At 50.3% G+C, this 25,382-nt stretch overlaps 2 protein-coding genes across 3 annotated transcripts in view; both read left to right on the top strand.

Annotated features, from left to right (window-relative positions):
• Positions 1-7,489, top strand: part of Supt5h (SPT5 homolog, DSIF elongation factor subunit) — a 28,186-nt gene extending 20,697 nt beyond the window's left edge. For both annotated transcript variants that reach the window (XM_057755787.1, XM_057755795.1), the window contains 14 exons: positions 89-244; positions 346-492; positions 1,329-1,475; positions 1,564-1,689; positions 2,549-2,633; positions 2,876-2,986; positions 3,060-3,162; positions 3,268-3,395; positions 3,481-3,586; positions 3,933-4,091; positions 4,196-4,364; positions 4,462-4,665; positions 6,928-7,023; positions 7,109-7,489. In XM_057755787.1, the coding sequence (XP_057611770.1) occupies positions 89-244; positions 346-492; positions 1,329-1,475; positions 1,564-1,689; positions 2,549-2,633; positions 2,876-2,986; positions 3,060-3,162; positions 3,268-3,395; positions 3,481-3,586; positions 3,933-4,091; positions 4,196-4,364; positions 4,462-4,665; positions 6,928-7,023; positions 7,109-7,255 (1,884 nt within the window). In that variant the 3' untranslated portion in view covers positions 7,256-7,489. The remainder of the gene's footprint in view (positions 1-88; positions 245-345; positions 493-1,328; positions 1,476-1,563; positions 1,690-2,548; positions 2,634-2,875; positions 2,987-3,059; positions 3,163-3,267; positions 3,396-3,480; positions 3,587-3,932; positions 4,092-4,195; positions 4,365-4,461; positions 4,666-6,927; positions 7,024-7,108) is intronic.
• Positions 7,490-11,459: 3,970 nt separating this feature from the next.
• Timm50 (translocase of inner mitochondrial membrane 50) lies at positions 11,460-19,663 on the top strand. The gene is made up of 11 exons (XM_057763329.1): positions 11,460-11,588; positions 12,435-12,585; positions 13,246-13,277; positions 13,475-13,496; positions 16,307-16,365; positions 16,459-16,578; positions 16,851-16,955; positions 17,037-17,135; positions 17,742-17,898; positions 18,184-18,290; positions 18,936-19,663. The coding sequence occupies exons 1-11, from the start codon at positions 11,481-11,483 to the stop codon at positions 19,035-19,037; spliced, it is 1,062 nt and encodes a 353-aa protein (XP_057619312.1). The 5' UTR covers positions 11,460-11,480; the 3' UTR covers positions 19,038-19,663.
• The last annotated feature ends 5,719 nt before the right edge of the window (positions 19,664-25,382 follow it).

The following is a 25,382-nucleotide window of genomic DNA, read 5'->3' as shown; positions in this document are numbered from 1 at the left end:
AGCTAAAGTGGGATGTCCAGCTCTCAGCTGAGACTGAGGTGACTCGTTTCTGTTACATACTCATTGTCCCCATGGCCAAATCTTCCAGGACATGCTTGAGTTCCCAGCCCAGGAACTTCGAAAGTACTTCAAGATGGGGGACCATGTAAAAGTGATTGCTGGCCGATTTGAGGGTGATACAGGTCTCATTGTGAGGGTGGAGGAGAACTTTGTCATTCTCTTCTCAGACCTCACCATGCATGAGGTAAGTGCCTGGAAGAACATGGCAGCATCATTGGTACAAGAGGAGACCCTGGTAGGTAGTTCCCTGGAGCCTGCCTCACCCTTTCCGCTGTCTTTCCACAGTTGAAGGTACTTCCCCGGGACCTGCAGCTCTGCTCAGAGACAGCCTCAGGTGTGGATGTTGGGGGCCAGCATGAGTGGGGTGAGCTGGTGCAGCTGGATCCCCGCACCGTGGGTGTCATCGTGCGGCTTGAGCGAGAAACCTTCCAGGTGTGTCTTTATGATTCTATCCCAAGAGCCCCACCCCACATCCCAGGAGGTGGTGTGGTGACCAAGCTCACAAATTGTGCTGGGTTATGGTAAGGCTCTCTGAAGCCTGTCTGTGTAATGCTGGCAAGTGGCTTGTCATTTTTCCTGACTGCCTTAAGCTTCACACCTAGTTAGGTGGAGATCTACCTCATCAGCTGAGAAGTTGAATATGTGACCCAGAATCTGATGCTTTTGCAAAGACAGCATGCTACAGTTGCCACACCTCTGCCCTTCCCCATCCCCACCCCATGTGCATTAGCATAGTACCTAGGACCCTGAACCTGTCAGCTCTGTTGCTTCTGTACTGTATGACCCTGGCCTCATGACTTGCCCTCTCAGGGCCACTGTAAGGTAGGAACTGTGATTGTGTTCCTCTCAGAGAGAAGTATGTGAAGTGTTTAGCAGGGTGGGTAATCAGTGGACTCCTCACGCCCCTGATGCTCAGTCAGGAAGATAGAGTCTCCTCCCCTTGAACTCCTCAACTCCTACTTCCACACTGAGTACCAGACTATAGTGTGCCCAGTTTATATGGTGTTGGGAGTCCAACATAACAGAACTTCATGCATGCTAAGCCAGCACTCGGAACTGAGTGACATCCCAACCCTCCAAAGGATCTTTTGGAATGATCTAGAATATTTGGCTGACCTAGTACCTGACTTTGGTTGGTGCTCTGACTTTGCTCCATGTGCAGTCAGGATGCTGCATAGGGCTCAGGGTCTCAGGATTGTCTCTCCCAAGGAAGGGACAGCTCACCTCACCACCTCATCCCTTTTATCCTCTACTACCTCCCCCCAAAGGTTCTGAACATGCATGGGAAGGTGGTGACTGTTAGGCACCAGGCCGTGACTCAGAAAAAGGACAACCGCTTCGCTGTGGCCCTGGACTCAGATCAGAACAATATCCATGTGAAGGACATTGTCAAGGTCATTGATGGCCCTCACTCAGTAAGTGTCAGCGCTGTTCTCTGGCTGAGTCTTAAAGAGTTGTTGTGCGGTTTGCCCTTCCCTCATGTGACCCCTCCCTTCTTCCCAGGGCCGAGAGGGGGAGATCCGCCATCTTTATCGCAGCTTTGCTTTCCTGCACTGCAAGAAGCTAGTAGAGAATGGCGGAATGTTTGTCTGTAAGGCACGGCACCTGGTGTTGGCCGGGGGCTCAAAGGTGAGAACATCAGGAGCAGCAAGACCAGGCTGGGTGGGGACTAAGTAGGTGTCACTACCAAGCCACTGCAGAAGGTGCACAAGGTTTCTCTGAGTCTCAGCTGCTCTCCTGTCGTTTGTCACTCACTTTGTGGATTGCATGTTGGGTGGTAGACAACCTGAGGAACCTCCACCCTCCTGGATCCGAGGCTGCAGGGAGGGGACAGAGAGGTGGCGGCAGGCTTTCCCTGTCAGGGCTTCCTTCCCTGAGTGCCCCTCTTCTCAGAAGTGATAGTACACTGCACAGACAGTGACAAGGGGGCTGCTGATTGTGTCACAGCAGGGATCAAGGTGAAGGACTACAGAGCCACCATGTAACTTGGGGACTGCCCTTGCCCAGGCTTTGAGATAGGATTGACAGGAAAGTTGTACAGAACCAGATAGTGGAAAGGAAATCTGAAGCAAGATGTGCTAGCACAGGCCGGTAGTACCAGCACTGGGAAGTGAGGCAGGAGGCAGCTAAGCTTAAGGTCTGTTTTGGCTATGTAGTAAATGCAAGGCCAGCCTGAGGTACGCAAGACCTTGTCTCAAAAATAAAAGTAAAAAAGCAGACAAGATTTTTACCTGCAACTTGTGTTTTTATGTCAGACTCATTTTGGTTAAGGTGCACATCTTGATGAGGGGAGAGACAGGCCTCTTGTTGGAGAGGCCTATAGAGGCAGAGGGGTGGCACTTCCTTACCAGGAACTTTGTCACTGGGAAAAGGAAGGCTGGTTGATGGACTGCCGCAAGTAGGATCTAACCTAGTCATTGTGGGGAGGGGGCTTGAGGCCTTTCACCTCTATCTCCTGCCTGGCTGTTCACTTGTTATCCCTCCCTAGCCCCGGGATGTGACCAATTTAACTGTTGGTGGCTTCACTCCTATGAGCCCCCGGATCAGCAGCCCCATGCACCCCAGTGGTGAAGGTGAGATGGGATCAGAGCTCAGAGATTAGCATGGGGGCAGCCTTGAGTGTTCAGCTTGAAAGCCTTGTGGCCAGAGTGGAATCAGAGGGCCCTAGAGTGAGGGAGTGGGTGGAGGAGGCCCCTAACCCTCTAGGGGTGGCTGAAGCTGGAAGAAAGAAGTTTGAGGGTGTTCCAGCTGTGGGGACAGCATAAGAGGGAAAGGCATAATTCCTGGGCCCTCACAACATTCTTCCATCCTACAGGTCAGCATGGTGGCTTTGGTAGCCCAGGTGGTGGCATGAGCAGGGGTCGAGGGCGAAGAGATAACGAGCTCATAGGCCAGACTGTGCGTATCTCCCAGGGACCCTATAAAGGTGAGCCATTGAGTGCGGGGAGGCAGGGGTTATGCTGGGGAGCCCACCCACCTCACTGCCTAACTCCTTCTAGGCTACATTGGTGTGGTGAAGGATGCCACGGAGTCCACAGCCCGAGTGGAGCTGCACTCAACCTGCCAGACTATCTCTGTAGACCGCCAGCGGCTCACCACGGTGTATGTCTGGGCTTAGGAAAGACGAGTGTGGGGTTGATGCCTGAGTCTAGGGAGGAGCATGGGCATGCTAGGAATCCCACCCACTCCACTGTTCTGTGTCCACAGCGACTCCCAACGTCCAGGTGGCATGACCTCCACCTATGGACGGACACCCATGTATGGCTCTCAGACACCCATGTACGGCTCTGGTTCCCGAACACCCATGTATGGCTCCCAGACACCTTTGCAGGATGGTAAGTATGTCTGCAATACTAGGGATAAAGCAGAGGGCTCAGCAGATAGGACAGAATACAGAACATGTTTCTTTACTTTATCCAGGGAGCCGTACTCCACATTATGGCTCGCAGACGCCCCTGCATGATGGTAGCCGCACTCCTGCTCAGAGTGGAGCCTGGGACCCCAACAACCCGAACACGCCTTCCAGGTGAGGGCCATTTTAGGATGGGCTGTGTTGGCCAGGGTGTAAGTGGTTGTATTTGAGTAGTGTGGTGACTGCTCCGGCTGGGAATACACTGTCCTGTCCACATCAGCCTCAACGTGCAGTTACTCTGTGCCTGGAGGCATTGCCAGGTGTGTGATCTGGAGCAGGCAGCCTTGTCCCTCTGCATCATCGACTCAGCTGTGGCATTGCCTTAGCATCAGGAAAGCCTTGTCTGGGGCTTCTGTCCGAATGGAGTTGCCTCGGTTGAGGATCCAGTGTGTAGTGCTGTTCTGCAGGCTTCGTCAGATTTGTTACCACCGTCATTCTCAACAGACTTCTGTCCCACCAGGGCTGAGGAGGAATACGAGTATGCCTTTGACGACGAGCCCACCCCATCCCCACAGGCATATGGGGGAACCCCGAATCCCCAAACACCCGGCTACCCAGACCCATCATCCCCCCAGGTCAATCCACAGTACAACCCGCAGACACCAGGGACGCCAGCCATGTGAGTCCACCAGGGCTGAGCCTGAAAAGCCCTGCACGCAGCTGCCCACCGCCCTGCCTCCTACCCTTTCTGTCGGTACCAACACCCCTTTCTTCTGTCTACAGGTACAACACAGACCAGTTCTCCCCCTACGCTGCCCCTTCTCCTCAGGGGTCCTACCAGCCCAGCCCCAGTCCCCAGAGCTACCACCAAGTGGCACCAAGCCCAGCAGGCTATCAGAATACCCATTCCCCGGCCAGCTACCACCCCACACCTTCACCAATGGCCTATCAGGTAAGCTATGTCACAGAAGGCTGTGGACTTCAATGGGCCTCACTTGGAATGGCCAGGCCCAGTGACTGTTCAGACACTGATTCCTGTCTTCCTTCAGGCCAGTCCCAGCCCCAGCCCTGTTGGCTACAGTCCGATGACCCCTGGAGCTCCTTCTCCTGGAGGCTACAACCCACATACACCAGGCTCAGGCATTGAGCAGAACTCCAGTGACTGGGTGACCACTGATATCCAGGTGAAGGTGCGAGACACCTATCTGGACACACAAGTAGTGGGGCAGACGGGTGTCATCCGCAGTGTCACGGTAAGTAGGATCCTAGGGGTGGGCAAAGTCCCCCAACTATGTACTTATTTTTGTCTGTGGTGCTATGGATGGAATCCTAGGCCTCATACATGCTAGACTAGTGAGCTATATCCCCAACTTATTTGTTTATAGTTTTAGTTTTAACTTTGCAACTATAATGTCTGGTATGCCGCGATGGACAGACAGATATGGAAGGCTGGGTGAATGTGAATCCAAGGGATAGGTAGTTCTGCCTCATGTGCTAACACCTCAGGCCTGGGCACCTGGCACACCCGAGCACAGGGACTTTGGAAAGGTGGACTCAGTAGTGTGCCGAGTGGCTCAGTGAGTTCCCACTCTTTGCACACCCACCTCTGTCTCCCATCCAATCTCGTCTGGGCTAGTCCTTCAGCCTTCAGAAAGCAGTTGTTGTCTGAGCGTGTGTGTTAGGGGTCTGAGGAGGTCTTCATGTTACCCACATGTTGCCTCAAAGTTAAGCATCAACCCTAGCTTGGGTAACAAAGTCTGTATTTGGGGCTGGAGGTGTTCAGTGCATTCTTACAGGGGAAAACACTTGCGTTCTTTTCCTCGGGAGTCCAACTTTCTGTAGAAAGGCTTAAACCCTGTTAACCCTCCAGTAGATGTTCTGATAGGATTGATCAAACATCAGGATCAATGCAGCCCTATACCCTGTCCTCACAGACCTCACCTTGCGTTGGGGTAGAGAGATATGTGCCCAGAGTGGGCAGAATGGCATGAGAAGCTTAGAAGGCTTGAGGAGCAGGGGGAACTGATTTCCCAACTTTGGGAATCAAGGAGGACTTTCTGGAGGAGACACTGAAGCTGAGACCTGAAGGGTGAATATGAGTAAATCAGGAACTGGACTTGGTGGCACACACCTTTAATCCCAGTTCTTGGGAGGCAGAGGCAGGCAGATCTCTGATTTTGAGGCTAGCCTGGTCTACAGATTGAGTTCCAGGACAGCCAAGGCTATACAGAGGAAACCCTGTCTCAAAAAACAAAACAAAAAACAAAAAGTAAGCCAAGCAAAGCATGTGCATAGCTTCCAGGGAAGCTGAAGTGTGGCCACTGTGGCCAGACTAGAAATGCCCAGGTGGGCTGGGTAGTAGCGGTGCACACCTTTAGTCCCAGGTTCAGGGCCAGAACTACACAGAGAAACCCTGTCTGGGGAAAAAAAAAAAAAAAAAAGGAATACCCAGGGGGAGGGAAGTTGAGCAGTGAGGCTGGGCTAGATGACAGAGCAGATTGAGCAGCTAATACTGTCCAGAGGGCACTGAGGAGCCATGCAGAGTGGTAGGACCGGATCTTTGATGTGGACTTGCTTCTCCATGTTGGAGTAGCATGGATGGATTGGGATGGTGACACAGGTGTCAGGAAGGACAGGGTGCTCTATGGCAGGGCAGTAGGGAAGGGAGGAGGAAGGCGGGGTTCAGAGCAGGAGGGTGGTGACCATGACCAGGGACTTGGTTCAAGTCAGGGCTGATCCTGAGACCAGGGTTCCAGAGATGAGACTAGTTTGGGACATGGAGAGTCAAATGTATTGGAAGTTATCTCTTTTTATGCTTGTTTTTCAAGACAGGGTTTCTCTGTGTGACCCTGACTGTCCAGGAAAACACTCACAGATCTCTGCCTACCTCTGTCTTCTGTGTGCAAGGGATTAAAGGCATGCACTGTCATATTTTAAATTTTCTCTGTTTTGATCTAATTTTGTGTTTTTGGTATTTCAAGACAGGGTTTCTCTGTAGCTTTGGAGCCTGTCCTGGAACTATCTCTAGTAGATCAGGCTGGCCTCGAATTCACAGAGATACATCTGCCTCTCCTCTGCCTCCTGAGTGCTGGGATTAATTAAAGGTGTGCACCACCACCACCTGGCTTGTTTGTTTTTTGAGACAAGGTCTCACTATATAGCCATTGGTGACACACACCTTTAATCCCAGCATGGGGGGGGGGGGAATCTCTATGAGTTCAAAGCCAGTCTGGATACACAGAGGAACCCTGTCTCTGGGAGAAAATAAATTAAATAAAACAAACAAACAAAAGATAGTCCAGGCTGGCCTGGAATCCAGAGAGATCCTCTTGCCTCTGGCTCATCTCTGAGGATTTGGGATTAAGGTATGTGCTACAACACCTGGCTCTCTTTTGACCCGATTTAGCAGCATTTTAGTGGTTCCCTTAGTGGCTTTACCTGCTCACCCTCATAGTTTGTGGTGCCTGGAGGGTGGGCTCCTGAGAGCAGTGAGCAGGCTATCCTTCCCTCTGTAGGGAGGCATGTGCTCTGTGTACCTGAAAGACAGTGAGAAGGTGGTCAGCATTTCCAGTGAGCACCTGGAGCCCATCACCCCCACCAAGAACAACAAGGTAGGGTGGGGCCTTTGGGAGGGTACCGGGGGGGGGGGGGGGCATGGCAGCTGCTGGTAGACCTGACACTGAATGTTGCCTCCAGGTGAAAGTGATTCTGGGTGAGGACCGAGAGGCCACCGGGGTCCTACTGAGTATTGATGGTGAGGATGGTATCATCCGAATGGACCTAGAAGACCAGCAGATTAAGATCCTGAACCTCCGCTTCCTAGGGAAGCTCCTGGAGGCCTGAAGCCCAAGTGTGCAGTGCAAGCATGGAGCAAGCAGTCCACCCTCTGCCCTTGCTTGGCCCAGCATGGAACCCTGAGTCTGGAGCAAGCCAGGGTGATCATTCTGTATTTTCTTTTCCTCCTTCCCCAATACTCTCTATACATCAGAGCAGAGTCTGAGAAAGATTCCTACCTTCTTTCTGCTGCCCCAGCTTGCTTTTGTATTCAGGTCTTTCAATAAAGAGAAGCTATCTGTTTGAAAAGTGTGTGTGTTTGTGGGAAGGGTTGTCTTGTTTAAGTGTGGTTATTAAGTTAGGGCAAATAGCTGGATTCCAAGTCTCTGTTTCCACATCTAGGAAATAATGCCTCTAGGACTCCAAAGGGCTCTTCAGAGGATATAGAAGACAGGAGAAAGAGGATTGGAGCTGGGCCTTATGGTTCAGGCTGTCATCCAAGCTACTCAGATGACTGGGGGAGGAGGGTCACCAAGTCATAGCCTACGTGGGTAAAGGTCCCATTGAGGACAACAGGTCCCCTTAGTGTAGCTGTTCTCAATCTGTGGTCCTGACCCTTTTGGGAGCGGGGGTTGAACAACCTATTCACGGGGGTCACATATCAGATTCCCTGCATATCAGATATTTACATTATGACTCATAACTATCAAAAGTATAGTTACGAAGTAGCACTGAAAATAATTTTATGGCTTGGGTGATCACCACAACATGAGGAAATGTATTAAAGGTTACAGCATTAGGAAGGTTGAGAACCACTGCTTTGGTGGAGGGGGGACAGACCTCTATCTCAAAAAGTAAAAGAGCCGCATGGTGGTGGCTCACACCTTTAATCCTAGCACTTAGGAGGCAGATCTCTGTGAATTTGAGGCCAGCCTGGTCTACAGAGTGAATTCCAAGACAACTCCAAAGCTACACAGAAGCCCTCTCTTAAAAAAAAAAAAGGAAAAGAGCAGGGCATGGTGGTGCACATCTTTGATCCCAGAACTCAGGAGGCAAGTCTGTGATTTCGAGGCCATCCTGGTCTAGTGAGTTCCAGGACAGTCAGAGCTACATGGTGAGACCCTGGGTGTGGGGTGGAGACCATAGGACTCAGAATGACTCAGCTGGGACACAGCTTCGTGAATATAAAAATTAACCCAGTTTTAAGAATGGAGTTTGGACTGCACAAAACTTATTCGACCTATGGTGCAGCCCTGTGAAATGTGAGAGAACAAGTCAAGATTCAGATCTGGGAAAAGAATCTTTCTGGCTGCTGGAGCCTGTGGTTGCCAAGTACTCTGATGATGGGTTGCCTCAGCCAGAACAGCCACCAACGACAGTCAAGATAGTACACCCAGAGCCAGCCAGATGGCTCAGATGGGAAAAATACTTTGCCACCAAGTATGGTGGCCTGAATTGAGTTCAATCTTTTTTTTTTTTCTTTATTTTTCTTGAGCAAGGTTTCTCTGTGTAGCCCTGGCTGTCCTGGAACTAGCTCTTGTAGGCCAGGCTGACCTCGAACTCACAGAGATCTGCCTACCTCCTGCATGCGCCGCCGCCACCACCACGCGGCTGCGGCTCTGAGTTCAATCTTGAGAATCCAAGAGGAAAGGAGAGAACTGACTCCTGCAGGTTGTCCTCTGACCTCCACATGCATGCTGGGGTATCCTCTCCCTAAGTAAATAAACTTAAGATACAACACCTGGTCAGGAGACAGGGAATGCCAGACCGGTCCCCAGGAAGTACCTTAGTGAAACTTGGGTGGAGTCCGGAGATGGAAGGTGGGCCTACTATTAAGGTAATTTTTATCCAGTGTACAGCCCTCAAGTGCCAGGAGCAAGTGAAGGACAACCAGGATCTAATTGAAGAGATGAAACAATACTAACTTACACTGAATATGTAATTCAAATTATCCAGAGTTTTGTAATTGCCTTAAGACAGCTTGCCATATGACTGATAAATTACATCCTGGGGCTGGCTAAGTGAAGATCAACTTTGTTCCCCAGGGACTCTTCCTTCCTCTTGTGCTGCTAGAACTCAACTACTGAGCTGGCTCCAGCCCTCCAGTCTTATCTTGAATGCTGAAAGCAGTGAGCCCAGGATTGCTCCCGCAACTCTGATAATTTAGGGACCGGAATGAGCAACCTAACAGAATCAGACTTTGTACCTTACTCTTTGCAATATTTGATAGGCCCAAGTTTTTGAGACAGGGTTTCTCTGTAGCTTTGGAGCCTGTCCTAGAATTAGCTCTTGTAGACCAGGCTGGCCTTGAACTCACAGAGATCTGCCTGCCTCTGCCTCCCCTAGTGCTGGGATTAAAGGCGTGTGCCATCACCGCCCGGCTCATAAAGACTTTTGTGAACCATATTATAAAGTATTTCAGGGAGCTGGAGAGATAAGGTTAAGAGCACTCTGGCTGTTCCTCTAGAGGTACTGAGTTCAATACCCAGCAACCACATAATCTGTAATGAGATCTGGTGCCCTCTTCTGGAGTGCAGGCATACATGCAGACAGAACACTATACATAATAAACAAATCTTTAAAAAAAATTTCAGGTATTAAAGACATGCCATTTGGTCAGGATATATGGTAGCACATGCCTCAATCCCCAGCCTGAGCTACATGAGACCCTGTCTCAAAAAACAAACAGAAACAGAAAAACAGCCGGTGAGATTTGTCTGTGGGTAAAGGCACTTGAACTCCTACAATGGAAGAAGAGATTCCTGCAAGCTATCTGACCACCCCAACTAGGCAGGTGGCCCATACACCTTTAATCCCAGCACTAAGGGAGTAAGAGACAGGTGGACTCTAGGAGCTCTAGCCAGTCTAGTCCAGGCCAGCGAGGACTACACAGACCCTGTTCCAAAATAAAACTACATTTAAAAATTAAGATATTGATGTATTCGCTGGGCGGTGGTGGCACACGCCTTTAATCCCAGCACTTGGGAGGCAGAGGCAGGCGGATCTCTGTGAGTTCGAGGCCAGCCTGGTCTACAAGAGCTAGTTCCAGGACAGGCTCCAAAACCACAGAGAAACCCTGTCTCGAAAAACCAAAAAAAAAAAAAAAAAAAAAAAAAGATATTGATGTATTCTTAAAAAAATAAAAATTAAGATATATAATGAAGACCTATGCCCCCTCCACCCAGTTACAGTATGTAAGGCCAACAAGAACTCACCAGGTCAAGGCAGTGTCCTAAGCAATGACTTTGGAGAAATTTCCTCCAAGTCAACCATGAGGGAGACAGCCTGAGTTCAAATGAACCAAATGACCCAAGTTTGATTTCCCGGAACCACATGATGGATGGAAGAAGAGAAGCAACTCTCGGCGCCCTCTGGCACAAGGGCGCACATAATCAAACACACGTGTAATTTAGCAGAACTTAATCCATTTCTTCCCACCCCAGAAATAACCATTTCTCTGAATTCGGTGTACCTTTCCTTTGCCCGTCTTTGTATTTTTTACTATCTTAGTACGTTGTGGTTTTGTTTTGTTTTAAGTTTAAGTGTAAAAATCTGGCTTTTTAGCCGGGCGGTGGTGGCGCACGCCTTTAATCCCAGCACTCGGGAGGCAGAGGCAGGCGGATCTCTGTGAGTTCGAGACCAGCCTGGTCTACAAGAGCTAGTTCCAGGACAGGCTCCAAAGCCACAGAGAAACCCTGTCTCGAAAAACCAAAAAAAAAGAAAAAAAAAATCTGGCTTTTTAAAAACGACTTGGGGAACACTCATTGCGGCTTCCTGTACCTCAAATTCACTGATTTCTTATTAAGCCTCGACCAGTCAGCATGCACTGTTCCTCTGGGTGAATGAATTCGAATGAGTGGTAGGATCTCCAGTCCTTTCTAGAAACTCATGGTGGTGGGAGTCAAAATGGATCTGAGGACGCGAGAGAACAAACACCGGTCCAGGTTCTGATCCACGTGAAAAAAAGTGAGGGCTGCCTATTCACCTCGCTTTTTGAGCCTCGGTCCATCTCTGACGACGAGAGGCGAACGCTTATTTCCGAGCGACTGGATGGTGGCGGTCCTTAAGGCGCCAGGGGGAGTGGTGCCAGGTGACTGGATTCCGATTTAGTGCGCACGGGGACAGTCTGAAGCGCAGCCAGAAGCGCACCTAAGGAACTCCGCACACACCTTTGTGTCCCTCTCGGGTTCCCGTCCACACGCCTTATCTCAGCGATCCCATTGGTCGCAGTCCCTGCCAGGGGCGAGAGTGAGAGAGCGAGCAAGTGGGCGGGGCCGCTCAGCGTCAGCGCAAGATGGCGGCCTCGGCGGCGCTGTTCTCGCGCTTGCGGAGCGGGCTCCGGGTCGGCGCGCGGGGACTGTGCACGCGGCTGGCGACGCCGCCTCCCCGCACCCCAGAGCAGGTGAGCGGCACCGGGATCGGCGCCTGTTTCGGGGCTCCTCCCTAAGTTTTGGGCGTATGGTCGCACCCCGGCGAGTCTAGAGTACCGCGCCTCAGGGTGCTGAATGGGACGGAGCCCGCGTTTTGGGGTGCTCCCGTGCCTCCCGTGTGGACCACACTTGCTCCCCCGGGGCCGGAGTGTGGTGGTCTCAAGTGCATCCTCTGGAGCCCATGTCTTAGCCACGTGGGTGCTGGGCGAGGTCACCTGTTCCTGGTGTCAGTGAACACTCAGGTGATCCTCGACGGGAGAGGGGCCCGGGGCGCCAGGGTCCCAGGCTGGCCTTTGGGACATTTCGTTTGCATCGGTGGTGGAGAGCGAGGGAGCCTGGAGGGAGCCAGCTTGCCTTCCGTTTCGACCTAGCCATTCTGACCTCTAGGTCCATCATCACTTGCCGTTCCGTAAGCCTCGCCCCTGTTTTCTTCCCTTGCCTACCCCTCCATCTCGGGCCCTGGTGTCCGAATGTCATAACTGTCTCTCGTGTGCCCTCTGTCCCCGTAGTTTTGCTCTCCCCACCATCCCTTATCCTCCTTGCCCTATTCTTCCTGGCTCCAGCCCCTGCCGTCCTGTTGCTTCCAGGATCTTGGGCAATCCGGTCTGTCATCTCTTGAACCCCTGTGATCCTCTAAACAGTTTTGTTTTGACCCTCTGAGGGGACCAACCTTTCAACTTATTCGTCCAGGGACATAATTTTCTGGGGCTCTGTGGGTGTTCTGGCCCTTGATCTTGAGTCTACTTGGACCAAATTAGAGGTCAGAGTATCCTGCAGTTTCTCTCCTAGCTGACCTCGCCTCCTCCCCCTCCACTCAGGTTGCTGAGATTGCCGCCCGTGGAGGCTCGAAGGCCCAGGGGCCACAGCATCAGCCTGGCTCAGAAGGTCCCAGCTATGCCAAAAAAGTTGCTCTGTGGCTTGCTGGTTTGCTTGGGGCCGGTGGGACTGTCAGCATCGTCTATATTTTTGGTGAGAGACATACCCCTGGCTCGGTGACCCCCAGATTTCTACTGTGAAACCTCCCCTTCTTTCCTCAAACTATGTTCATCCCCTATCAACTTCAATACTGACCTTAAAACTCAACAAGTTCCCTTCTACCCCTTGTACCTAAAGTTCTGTCCTCTAGTTGGTTCCTGTACCTGAATTCAGGAACTAAGGGACTATGGGACAATAGGGCTGGCCCAGTGCCTGAAGCTATGTCCCATGTCTCTCCTTTTGCAGCAAAAGCTTAACCTTCCCTTGTGTACATCTCAGCCTCAGACAACATTCTCTCTCTTTTTCTTTTCTTTCTTTATTTCCTTTTCTTGTTTTATTTTTTAAGACAGGGTTTCTCTGTGTAATAGCCCTGGGAACTCGCTCTGTAGCCCAGGCTGGCCTCAAAGTCACAGAGATCCGCCTGCCTCTGCCTCCCAGGTGCTAGGATTAAAGGTGTGCACCACCATGCCCAGCTAACCCACTTTCTCTCAAATATCTTGGACTCCTGCCCTCAGCCTCTTTCTCCCTTGAGCCAGGAGCTGTGCCTCTAGCGGTATTCTGTCTGAGTGGGGAATCCAAAGCCTCACTCTCCTACACCTTCCAGACCTAGCAGGCTAGAGTCCAGTTTCTTTCAACCGTCTCTCTCCCTTGCAGGAAACAACCCTGTGGATGAAAATGGTACTAAGGTGAGTTGGAATAAGACCCAGCGGTCTAGAGTCTGTTCTAGCGGGTAGGCTGCTTATGGTTGGTTTAGGCTCCTTTTAGTCTGAAGTGAGCCTCTCTCTCCCTCCCTGGGACCTTTGCCTACTCAGCCTGGACCCCCCTGAATGGATGTACTGAGGTCCTACCTCTGTCATTTCAAACCTTTCTTTTTCTCTCCCAGATTCCTGATGAATTCGACAATGGTGAGTGAGTAAACACAGACTCGAATTCCCTGGTGTCCGTCTCTGCTCTTGTTTCGTTTGTTTAGAGTGCTGTTCCCCTATTCTGCACCCCAACCCCTCCTCCTTCCACGGAGGTGCAACAATTAGGTGGCTTGGGGGAGGGACATAACAAAAGCCCCTCAGCCCTGGAGCAGATGGTCAGGAACAGATGGGGACAGGGAGCCCCAGAGCTCCCTCCCAGACACAAGGCTTCCTGGGCCTTAGATCTGAGCATCTGCAGCCCCTGACCTCTTATGACAGACTCTTTTTTGTTTTTTTAAAATCCCTATATTCAACCCATGCTTGTTTTGTTTTCTTATTTGTTTGGCTATCCTGAACTTACTCTGTAGGCAAGGCTGGCCTCGAACTCAGAGATCCCTGTCTCTGCCTCTCAGGTGCTAGGATTAAAGTTGTACCCCACCGTCCCCTACTCCCCATTGGTTTAAGCAAGCTATTTATTTATTTATTTATTTATTTATTTATTTATTTATTTATTTATGAAGATTTATATATTTATTATGTACACAGTGTTCAGCCTCCATGTATGCCCTCAGACCAGAGGAGGGCACCAGATCTCATTACAGATGGTTGTGAGCCACCATGTGGTTTCTGGGAATTGAACTCTGGACCTCTGGACTTCCGGAAGAGCAGTCAGTGCTCTTAACCTCTGAGCCATCTCTCCAGCCCATAAGCAAGTTATTTAAATTGTACAGGTAGACATGGGAGGTTGACGTGTGTTCACTGGTTTATACTGGCTTCTTCAACACTGAGACTTTTAAGAGGCAAGCTCAGAGACAGCTAAATTAGAAACGCCACATTAGGGCATTACACTGCAGTCATATGTTCATTTGGCCAAGTGTTCACCTGTTTTGACGCTGATGGTTTGTCTTAGAGCAGTGGGTTCTGGGGTTGGAGGACTGGTGCTAGGTAAGGGCTCTCCCACTCATCTGCATCCCCAGCATCGTTTTATTTTATTTATTTATTTATTTATTTATTTATTTATTTATTTATTTTCAAGACAGGGGTTCTCTGTGTAGCCCTGGCTGTCCTGGAACTCACTCTGTAGACCAGGCTGACCTCAAACTCACAGATACCCTCCTGCTTCTGCCTCCTGAGTGTTAGGATTAAAGGTGTACACCACCACCACCCAGCATGGTTTTATTTTTAAATTATGTGTATGTATGTGTGTCTGTGGGGGCATGTGAGTGTCCTCCAAGGCTAGATAAGAGTTTTGGAGCCCTTGGAGCTGTTTGTCTTCCTCCTGATGTGCCAGGGTTCCAGTTCGAGTGCGCTGCAAGAGCAGTGCCGACTCCAACTGCTGGGCCAGCTCTCCGGCGTATTCCTAGCTAACTCTTTCATCTTAAATTAACTCATTTCTATTAATCTATGGATCGCCAAGAGGCTGTGTCTTACCAGTAATATTCTGTCTCCTCAGCTCCACCTACTCTCTCTTTGTCTCTATTTGGATTTCCCGCCTGGCTTTACTCTGCTAAGCTATTGGCTGAAATAGCTTTATTCATCAACCAATAAAACCAACACATATATAAAAGGACATGCCAGATCAACAGGGTCTTACAAATTGCCTATTCTGACTTCAAGCTCACTGTGTAATCCTGGCTGCCCCTGAACTTGTAAATTCTCCTGCCTTAGCCTTCCGAGTAGTGGGGATACAGGCCTGTGCTACTACAACCCAGCCCTGTTCACACTTCAGATCAGGTAGTTCTTGGTTCCATTCTGTCCAGTGCGTTGTGGGATATGTTAACAGTGTTCTGGGCCACCCGCTCATAGATGCTAGATTATGACCATTAAAAGTATCTCATGGCCGGGCAGTGGTACCACAGGCCTTTAACCCCAGCACTCAGAAGGCAGAGGCAGGTGGATCTCTTGAGTTCAAGGCCAGCCTGGTCTACAGAGTGAGTTCCAGGATAGCCAGGGCTACACAGGGAACCCTGTCTCAGAAAACAAAACAACCCAAAATATCTCCATGAAACTTTAAATCCTAGCACTTGGGAGACAAAGGCAAGAGGTTTTCTTTAAACTCAAACAATGTGCACACAAATGTTAAAAACAAGAATTTCAGCGTCTTTTAAAACAACAGAAACCAAGTGTCTGCGCAGGAGGGCTTTGTGGGTTTTTTTTGTTTGTTTGTTTGTTTTTGATTTTCGAGACAGGGTTTCTCTGTAGCTTTTGGTTCCTGTCCTGGAACTAGCTCTTGTAGACCAGGCTGGCCTTGAACTCACAGAGATCCGCCTGCCTCTGCCTCCCAAGTGCTGGGATTAAAGGTGTGCGCTACCACCACCCGGCCGGCTTTGTGGTTTTTAAGTGGGCTGATAGGTAGACATTCTGTTTTATACCTGGCGTGCTGTGGAGATAGAAGTATTCACAGTAAAGCTAGGCAGGGGGAATACATGTCTGACGTGGTGGTGTTTGTTGTCTTCTACATTAAACAAAGCGTGTGTGTGTGTGTGTGCAAACTTATTCAGGTCTAGTAGACTGTAAGTATGCTTAGAGCTGGGCTTGCTGATGCAGGCCAGTAATCTTGGTACTGGGGAAGTAGAGGCAGTGAGATTGGGAGTTCAAGACAAACCTGGGCCACATGAAGCTTATCTCGAAAGAAACAGTAAAATTACATATTCTTCCCTTAAAATCCTTCTCCCTCTTGGGAGTTCTTTCCTACTTTTCCTTAAGAAATCTATGTTTGTTCTGCAAGTAAAGAAGTAATAAATAAACTGACCTGTTTGGGAGGTGGAGCAGTGGTTTACTTTGGAATCCCTTTGTGCCTGGTGTTCTAGATCCGATTCTGGTTCAGCAGTTGCGCCGGACATACAAATATTTCAAAGATTACAGACAGGTGAGTAGGGGGTGGTATGTGTGCTGGGCTCAGCCCCCATGCCCCTGTGCCCAGCTCTGTTTTTTAATGTGAGTGGCCCATCCTGTCCTGCAGATGATCATTGAGCCTACCAGCCCCTGCCTTCTCCCAGACCCTCTGCGGGAACCCTACTACCAGCCACCCTATACACTGGTCCTGGAGCTCACCGGCGTCCTCCTGCATCCTGAGTGGTCGGTGTGTCCTGTGGAAGACAGTGGGTCGGGTTCCACTTGGGGGGCTGGGTTGGGAGTGGTGGGGGTCAGCCTCACTCTGCTGTATTTCCTCTGCTGCCTTTGCATCCTTTGGTACCTGCTCTAGGTTGTCAAAGATGAGTCTGCCCTGGCTCAGAGTAGATGTGCCATGTGAGTGAGGCCCAGCTACAATGCTCCCACAGGCCCAGGAGCAAAGAGAAACCTGATTAGGGGCCCTCAGGCTGGGTCTCAATGCTCCCCACCCTCACTGTCTAGTTGGCCACCGGCTGGAGGTTTAAGAAGCGTCCAGGCATCGAGACCTTGTTCCAGCAGCTTGCCCCTCTGTATGAAATCGTCATCTTCACGTCAGAGACTGGCATGGTGAGGCTCTGAGCCAGAAGTGACAGGTGGGTGAGACGCAGGGGCCTGGGATCCAGCCTCACCTTTTCTCCGTCCTTGCAGACTGCATTTCCACTCATTGATAGTGTGGACCCCCACGGCTTCATCTCCTACCGGCTGTTCCGGGACGCCACCAGATACATGGAAGGACACCATGTGAAGGTGCCCTGTGGGGGTCACAGCGGGCCTCTGGGATGGATCTGGGGGTGATTATATTGCTGAGAGAATGGGGGCCTTGCCCCTTCTGATGTCAGTGCTTGCCTCTAGCTTGGGTGAGAGGTAGGGCCACAAACTTTGTTTTTGGAGCTGTAAATGGCTTCTAAGAGGCTGTGCTCGGGACTGTCCCAGAATCCCTTCCTTCCGCCAGCCATGCATCTAAACACTCTGACCAAGGCCCCTAGTAACTGTGTATTGTTAGGTTCTCTCCTGTGTCAGTGACTCAAGGATTTGTGTTATTGCATGGTAGAACTCAGACTTTGACGAGGGCCTCTCTGTAATTCCTGGGTTGTAGTTGGTCTAGTTGTAGCTTGTCACAGACTTGGGGAGACATTGAACCCACCAGAACCCATGTTCTCTCCAGACCCCTGGCTTAGGTGTTCAGGTGACCAGCTCTCCAGTTTCCCAGAAGTCTGAGGTCACCTACTAGAGCCTGTATTCAGGAGACTGGCAAGCCACGCCAACCCCAAAGTGTATGATGCTGTGTCTGTCCCTCTGCAGTCGGCAGGAGGGAGGGCCCTGGTGACCCTGACCTGTCACACCTACTTCCAGGACATTTCCTGTCTGAATCGCGACCCAGCCAGAGTAGTAGTCGTGGACTGCAAGAAGGAGGCCTTCCGGCTACAACCCTTCAACGGTGTCGCCCTGCGGCCCTGGGATGGCAATTCTGATGACCGGGTCCTACTGGACTTATCTGCCTTCCTCAAGAGTGAGACTGACCCCTGGTGTCCTATCCAGAGCCCTTGACCATGCAGACAATTCAGACGCTTGCTTCTGGCTTGTCCTTAGTGTCAAACCAAGCTATGAGTAGAGGATACCTATGAGTATCCTGGAGTCTTCTGGACCTTTCAGGAATACCCAGACATTCCTCTTGGGCTATTTGGGCATGTTTGGAGCAGCCCTCTCAGTGCATGGGACAGTGTGGACAGCATTCAAGGGCATGCTGACCCTCGAGCCTGACTAACCAGCACCCCTTTACCTGTTGTACCTACAGCCATAGCACTGAACCAAGTGGAGGACGTCCGGACTGTACTGGAGCACTATGCCCTGGAGGATGACCCGCTGGAGGCATTCAAACAACGGCAGAGCCGGCTCGAGCAGGTTAGTCTCCAATCCCCACTGGTCACTTTTGAGACCCCCAAAAGAGAGGGTGCCCTGGAGTATCTGCCCCTGTCCGCTGGATGTCTGTGTGAACTTGAGCACTGTCTTGGCTGGCCTCAGCCTCTGACCCGGGGCTCACACAGCTTGTCTTGCAGGGCTGTTCTAATGGTTTTACAGCCTGGGCCAGAAGCAGGAGACAGGAAATAGTCGGCGCTTGAGATAAGTCCTCCATGGCCTTTCGTGGTGGACTGTGGTTTAGAGCTAGCCCACAGGGATGTGTGCATGCTTGCTTCAGAGTCTGGGGAAAGGCTTTGGTTTTGAGACACTATCTCATACATAGTCAGGCTGGCCTTAAACTCTCAGTCCTCCTGCCTCAGTCTTCTGAATGCTGGGTTTACAGGTGTAGTTTCACCACGTCTGACAGTGTTGGCTGGTAGCATTTGACTTTTCAATTGTTTTTCACTGTGCTAGGGATAGAAGAGTACCTCTTGCATGCTAGTCCTGCACCCGTGGGGCTTGGAGTTGCTCTTGCCAGGGTCCAGATCCTCCCGTGTGGGCTAGTGTTCTATACTGGGCCCAAGTCTAAAGGAAGGCAGGCTTCTGTGTCGATGCTGACTCCTGTCTTTTTCTGTCCCCCAACCCCAGGAGGAGCAGCAGCGCCTGGCCGAGCTCTCCAAATCCAACAAGCAGAGCCTCTTCTTTGGCTCACTCACCAGCCGCCTGTGGCCTCGATCCAAGCAGCCCTGACTGCTAGGCCTCCTCAGACTTGGTGTCTGGGCCCCAGGCCCCAGTCCTCACAGAGCAAGGCTTGGACAGCCACGTGTCCAATAAAGCGCATCCCAGATGCCACAATGCCTTTGTCCAGAGTTCAGATGGGGCGTTGGGGTGAGGTCCGGGACTCAGGTCATCATCCACAGTGACCACCACCACCAGGCAGAGTGAGTGCCTTGTTGATTCGGGGCTCGTGCCAGCCAGAGAAGCTGAAGGCCTGAATTTCTGTCGCGCCATGTCTTCCCATTCACTGTATGAGCTGCAAAGAAAGCATCTCTCTGGCTCTGGAGTCCTTGTGTGCTATGGAAATAAAGAGAAGTGTGGCTCTGGAGAACCAGAAACGGCCGCTTGGCTTAGCTGCTGCCAGTGGCTCCTTGGGAAGCTGGTCCTGGAGCTGCTTGATCATCCACAGGTCATAGAAGCCAGAAAGCAGGATCACTTTTTTTTTTCTTTTTCTTTGTTTTGAATATGAGGTCTCACTGTTTAGACCTGGCTGGCATTTCATTGATTTCAGAGATCTGCCTGCCTCTGCTTCCAGGTGCTGGGATTAAAGGTGTTCACCATTATGTCCCCCCTCCCATTTTTCTTTTGGAGGCTGGTTTTTATTACATAGCTGAGGCTAGCCTAGAATTCCTAGGCTTTAACAGTTGTCCTGAATAACTGGGACCGGAGGCATGTGCCACTGTTCCCTGCTAGAACAAAACAAAAAACGCTTATTAGATTTCTCTAGTTTTATTTTTTATTACCTCAGTGGTACTAGAGCTGGAATGTATAGCCTGATACTTGCCAAGCAGGGACTCAGCTAGTGAGCCCTATCCTAATCCAGATCGTGCATGTGTCTGTGTGTACAAGAAGACAACCTGGGAATCTCTTCTACCGTGTGAGTCTTAGAGATGGAACTCCAGTCAGTACTGAGTGGCAAGTCCTTTTACCCTTCTGAGCTGTTGTGGTTTTGGGTTTTTTTTCTTTTTTATTTATTTTTTTAAGATTTACTTATTTATTATGTATACAGCATTCTGCTTTCATGCATACCTGCAGGCCAGAGGAGAGTATCAGATCTCATTATAGATGGTTGTGAGCCACTGTGTAGTTGCTGGGAATTGAATTCAGGTCCCCTGGAAGAGCAGCCAGTGCTCTTAACTTCCGAACCACCTCTCCAGCCCATGTTTTTTTGTTTTCTTTTGTGGGATTTTGGCTTGTTGCTTTGATGCAGGGTCATCTGTAGTTTTGGAGTGGCTCTGTAGCCAAGGATTACCTTGAACTCCTGATCTCCCCTCCTCGGGAGTGCCAAGATTACAGCTGTGCACCACCATACCCAGTCCACTCCATGCTGAGCAAGCACTCTACAGTGAGCGGCATCCCTAGCCTCTTCATTTTAACAAGATACCCAGTCTACTCCATGCTAAGCAAGCACTCTACAGTGAGCGGCATCCCCAGCCTCTTCATTTTAACAAGCGTGTGAGTCCACTGGCTTCTGCTTTAAACAGCATAGCTGTGTGATATATAGTCATGAGTTCCAGCTATGGGTGCTGTGGTTCCAAACAAGTTACTTAGCCTCTCTGGAAGTCAGTTTCAGCATCTATAAACTCATAGTTCTTTTTAAGATTTATTTATTTATTTTTAAATATTTATTTATTATGGATACAATATTCTGTTTGCATATATGCCTTCAGGCTAGAAGAGGACACCAGACCTCATTACAGATGATTGTGAGCCACCATGTGGTTGCTGGGAATCGAACTCGGGTCCTTTGGAAGAGCACGCAATGCTCTTAACCGCTGAGCCATCTCTCCAGCCCCTTTAAGATTTTATTTTATTTTTTTTTTTGGTTTTTCAAGACAGGGTTTCTCTGTGGTTTTGGAGCCTGTCCTGGAACTAGCTCTTGTAGACCAAGCTGGTCTCGAACTCACAGAGATCTGCCTGCCTCTGCCTCCCGAGTGCTGGGATTAAATGCGTGCACCACCACCGCCCGGCAAGATTTATTTTTGAGGGGGCTGGAGAGATGGCTCAGAGGTTAAGAGCACTGGCTGCTCTTCCAAAAGTCCTGAGTTCAATTCCCAGCAACCACATGGTGGCTCACAACTATCTGTAATGAGGTCTGGTGCCCTCTTCTGGCCAGCAGGCATGCACACAGACAGAATATTGTATGCATAATAAATAAATATTTTAAAAAAAAAAGATTTATTTTTGAGCTGGGCCATGGTGGTGCCTTTAATCTCAGCTCTTGGGAGGCAAAGGCAGGTGGATCTCTGAGTTTCAGGTCATCCTGGTCCACAAAGTGAGTTCCAGGACAGCCAGGGCTACCCAGAGAGACCCTGTCTCCGGAAAGAAAGATTTATTTTTGATTGTGTTTGTGTACGAGTGCACATATGAGTACATGCACCCAAGCCCTTGGAGCTGGGCTTCACAAGCAGTTGAAAGCTGCCCAGCATGGTGCTGGGAACTGAATTTGGGTCCTCTGGAAGAGCAGTGTATACTCTTGACTGCTGATTGATCTGTCTAGTCCCACTACTTGTTCTTTTTTCTGTTATGTATGAGGACTTTGTCGCTGCCCTATGTACTTAGGGTGCTCATGGAAGCCAGAGAGACATTGAGTCCGCAGAGATTTCCAGAGGCCTTGTGAGTGCTGGTCTCTTGGTGAGGCAGCCAGTGTTCGTAACTGCTGACCATCTCCCCAGCCCACCAATAATAGCTCTTACCAAATTGATAGGCCCTCGTGTAGTGGCCACACAAACCTTAGGCAAGGTGCTTCTGTCTTAGTTTGTTCCTGTCTAAAGTAGGGTGAAGTGTCCATTTTGTCTCTTACCCAAGCTCTCTGCCCCAGCCAGCATCTGTGTTGTCCCAGCTGTAATAATAATGATGCTTTCACGAATTTGAAACAATGGACCAGCTTAGCTGCTGCACTGTGGCTGTTTAAAATGTCCTTGTTGGTAGGAAGGGTTGGTGTAGTGCCACATGGCTGTAATTTCAGCACTTAAGATTCAGACCTGGCGTGAGAATGGCTGCACCTGAAGCACGACTGGTCATGTAGCAAGACTCAAAGAATTATAGTTCACAGCAGAATTCCCAGCTTGGGGAACTGGGCAATAGAGGAGTACCCTATCACGTCCTGAAGACTTCCCTCTGTTTTTCCTAAGACAGGGTTTCACTCTGGAACTTACTTGTAGCCCAAACTGGATACTACCTCACCGAAAACAGCCTGCCTCTGCCTCCAGAGTGCTGTGGTTAAAGGTGTGTGCCGCCACATCTGGCTAAGATTCTGTTTTAAGGAATGCTTGTTTTTGCATCTGGAGCCCTGAGTTGGAGGCTGAGTCTGAAGGAACAGTGGCAGGACAAAGCTTGACAAAGTGGTGTCAGAGATAGGGTCCTGGGTGGGATGGATTGTCATGGAGGGAACTTGCTGGGGGGGGGGTCACACTTTGTTTCACAGAACCCTTTGATGAGGGCATTGTTTTGAGGCACTCTTGCTGTATAGCTCTGACTGATTTTGACCTTGAGTACTGGGATTACAGTCAGGTGCTGCACACCCTTTTAGAATGGACTTTTTTTTTTTTTTTTTTTTTTTTTGGTTTTTTGAGACAGGGTTTCTCTGTGGTTTTGGAGCCTGTCCTGGAACTAGCTCTTGTAGACCAGGCTGGTCTCGAACTCACAGAGATCCACCTGCCTCTGCCTCCCAAGTGCTGGGATTAAAGGCGTGCGCCACCACCGCCCGGCCTAGAATGGACTTTAACTGTGACTTGAGTCTGTTCCCTGCAGCATAAGGAAGAAGTTTGCTCCGTTGCCCTGGAGATCGGGGCTCTGGTACTTTGGGTGCTGCCTGCTTCAGCATCCAGTGGGTCCTTCAGATCTCTCCCTTCACCTTGGTGCCCTGGACCCTGTGTCTTGTCCACTCACACGGAGGAGAGAATTGGGCATAGGTGCAGAAGTCCTCAGAAAATGCCCATATGATGGGGCCTGGGAATTTTAACTCCAAGTGCCCTGTGCTTGAGGACTGCTTTGTTTTTTTGTTTTGTTTTCTTTTTTTTTTTGCTGTTGGGAGTGGGTCAAGACAGGGTTTCTCTGTAACAGCTCTAGCTGTCCTGAACTAGCTCTGTGACCAGGCTAACCTCTGCCTCCCGAGTGCTGGGATTAAAGGCATGCAGCAACACTGCCCGGCCAATGCCTGCTTTATTGTTGGAGTCATTTGTGTGTAACCAGGTCCCTTCTCCCCCCCAGGCACAGCTACAGGATCTGGATTTCCAGGTTCCACCCTTGGGCAAGGCCTGAGCATCTTTCTCCTCTGGGAAATCAGTTCCCTTTTTATTGCACTCATTTGCTTAAGTACTCGCTGGCCCCTACTACCAGGCTCCCGGAAGTGAACAACGGTGATGGGAAGCACAGTCCCACTGTGCTGCTGCTACCTCGGGGAAGGTGCGATGAGGCCATCCTCAGGAGCCTAAAGAAAGATGAAAGGGGATGGGGTGGGGGCTGCTGGAGAGATGGCTCAGCGGGGTAAGAGCACTGGCTACTCTGCCAGAGGTCCTGAGTTTCATTCCCAGCAACCACATAATAGGATCTGATGCCCTCTTCTGACACGTAGGTATACATGTAGAACACTCATACCTAAAATATAAGTTAAAAAAATTAAAAAGGCCGGGCGGTGGTGGCGCACGCCTTTAATCCCAGCACTTGGGAGGCAGAGGTAGGCGGATCTCTGTGAGTTCGAGACCAGCCTGGTCTACAAGAGCTAGTTCCAGGACAGGCTCCAAAGCCACAGAGAAACCCTGTCTCGAAAAACCAAAAAAAAAAAAAAAAAAAAAAAAAAAAAAATTAAAAAGGAGTGGAGCAGGGTAAACATACAAGCCTGTAGGTCTAGTTATGCAGCAAACTGAGGCTGGGAAGGTTCAGGCTAGCCTAGGTAACTTAGCGAGACCCTTTCTCAAAATACAGAAGGGCTGGGAGTGTAGCTCAGCTATAGAATGCTTGCTTAACAGGCATGCGGAACATTCAGTCTTTAGCACAAAGGGAGAGAGGGAGAGACGAAACAGGTGAAAAGCAGTGGTTTGGGTCTTTGGAGATGCTATTATTACTTTTATTTGTATGGGGGTAGGGTGTGTCTGTACATGCCGCCCGCCACCTTTGTGGTCAGAGGGTATTTGGGGTCAGTTCTTCCATCATGTGGATCAGGGATAAAACACAGGTCACAGGCTTGGAGGCAAGCACCTCACTAAGCCACCAAACTAACCAGAAGATGCTGGTTTAGATTAGATGGATAACGTGGAAGGCCTCTTGGGAAGGTGCATGAGAACAGCCTAGGATGAAATGAGACAGCGGATGGCCCGGTGTGCTGCAGGCATGGGCTTCAGACCCTAACACAGATGTCACCTCAGATGGCCTCTATGTCCTAAACAGCCAAGAAGCCTTTCAGAAACCCCGGAAAGTCTGCTTCCAGTGTGCCGTGGAGTTCTGGAAACTATCTTGCCTTGTGGTTGAGTTTACGATGCTGGGGATTGGCTGAACCCACAGCCTTGTGAGTGAGGCTCAGGTGGGGTGGGTTTTTGTGGTATGTGATGTATTTTGGGAAAGGTTTCATGAAGTCCAGGCTGGCCTCTGTCTCCTGATTGTCCTGCCTCTGCAGTGTTTGGATCAGAGACCTGCCCCACCATGTCCACCTAGGGCTCTTTTTCTACCAAATAATTACTGAGCAGGTCTATAACTGCCTCCGCTCTGTAAGACAAACGTGGGTATAGGTATAACTCGTATTTTCCCTAAAATCATTAGCTCTGAGTATTAACTTATTCTTTACCGGTGTGTGTGTGTGTGTGTGTGTGTGTGTGTGTGTGTGTATGATGGGTTTCCTCCATTTAAGCAACTTTGCTCAGCACCCACCGCAGAGACAATGATTAGAGACTGGGCATCTGCACATAAGTGATTTTATTTGCTTGGATCTGGAATACTAAAGGGCTCCTCCCTCCCCCACCCCCCTGGGGGGGGGCTACATTATCTGGGGTGGAGAGCGGGCCCCTGGTGCCTGAAGACTCATTTCCTGCCAGTTTGCCCCTCACACCTTCTTGAGCCCAAACGGGAGGCCCAGCTGCGGCCAGAGGGGGAGGGGCGCGGCCGCCCGGCAGATGGCGACATTTACATACAGCTGGGAGGCCCCTCCGAGGCGAGGCTCCTAGCCTGACGTCTGGTGAGTCTAGTGATGCTGGATTTGGGGAAGAGAGGCTTTGTTTTGAGGCGGGGAAACACTCGTGTATGCATACGTGGGGCCTTCCACCAAGAATCCAGGATCTTCAAGTTATTAACTCAGGGTTACGTCCGTGGGCCTCCCAAACACTT

Source organism: Chionomys nivalis, chromosome 2 (assembly GCF_950005125.1).
Source record: "Chionomys nivalis chromosome 2, mChiNiv1.1, whole genome shotgun sequence".
NCBI classification, from domain to species: Eukaryota; Metazoa; Chordata; class Mammalia; order Rodentia; family Cricetidae; genus Chionomys; species Chionomys nivalis.
The sequence above is the reverse complement of the archived record's forward strand: the minus strand, read 5'-3'. Positions and strand labels throughout refer to the sequence as shown.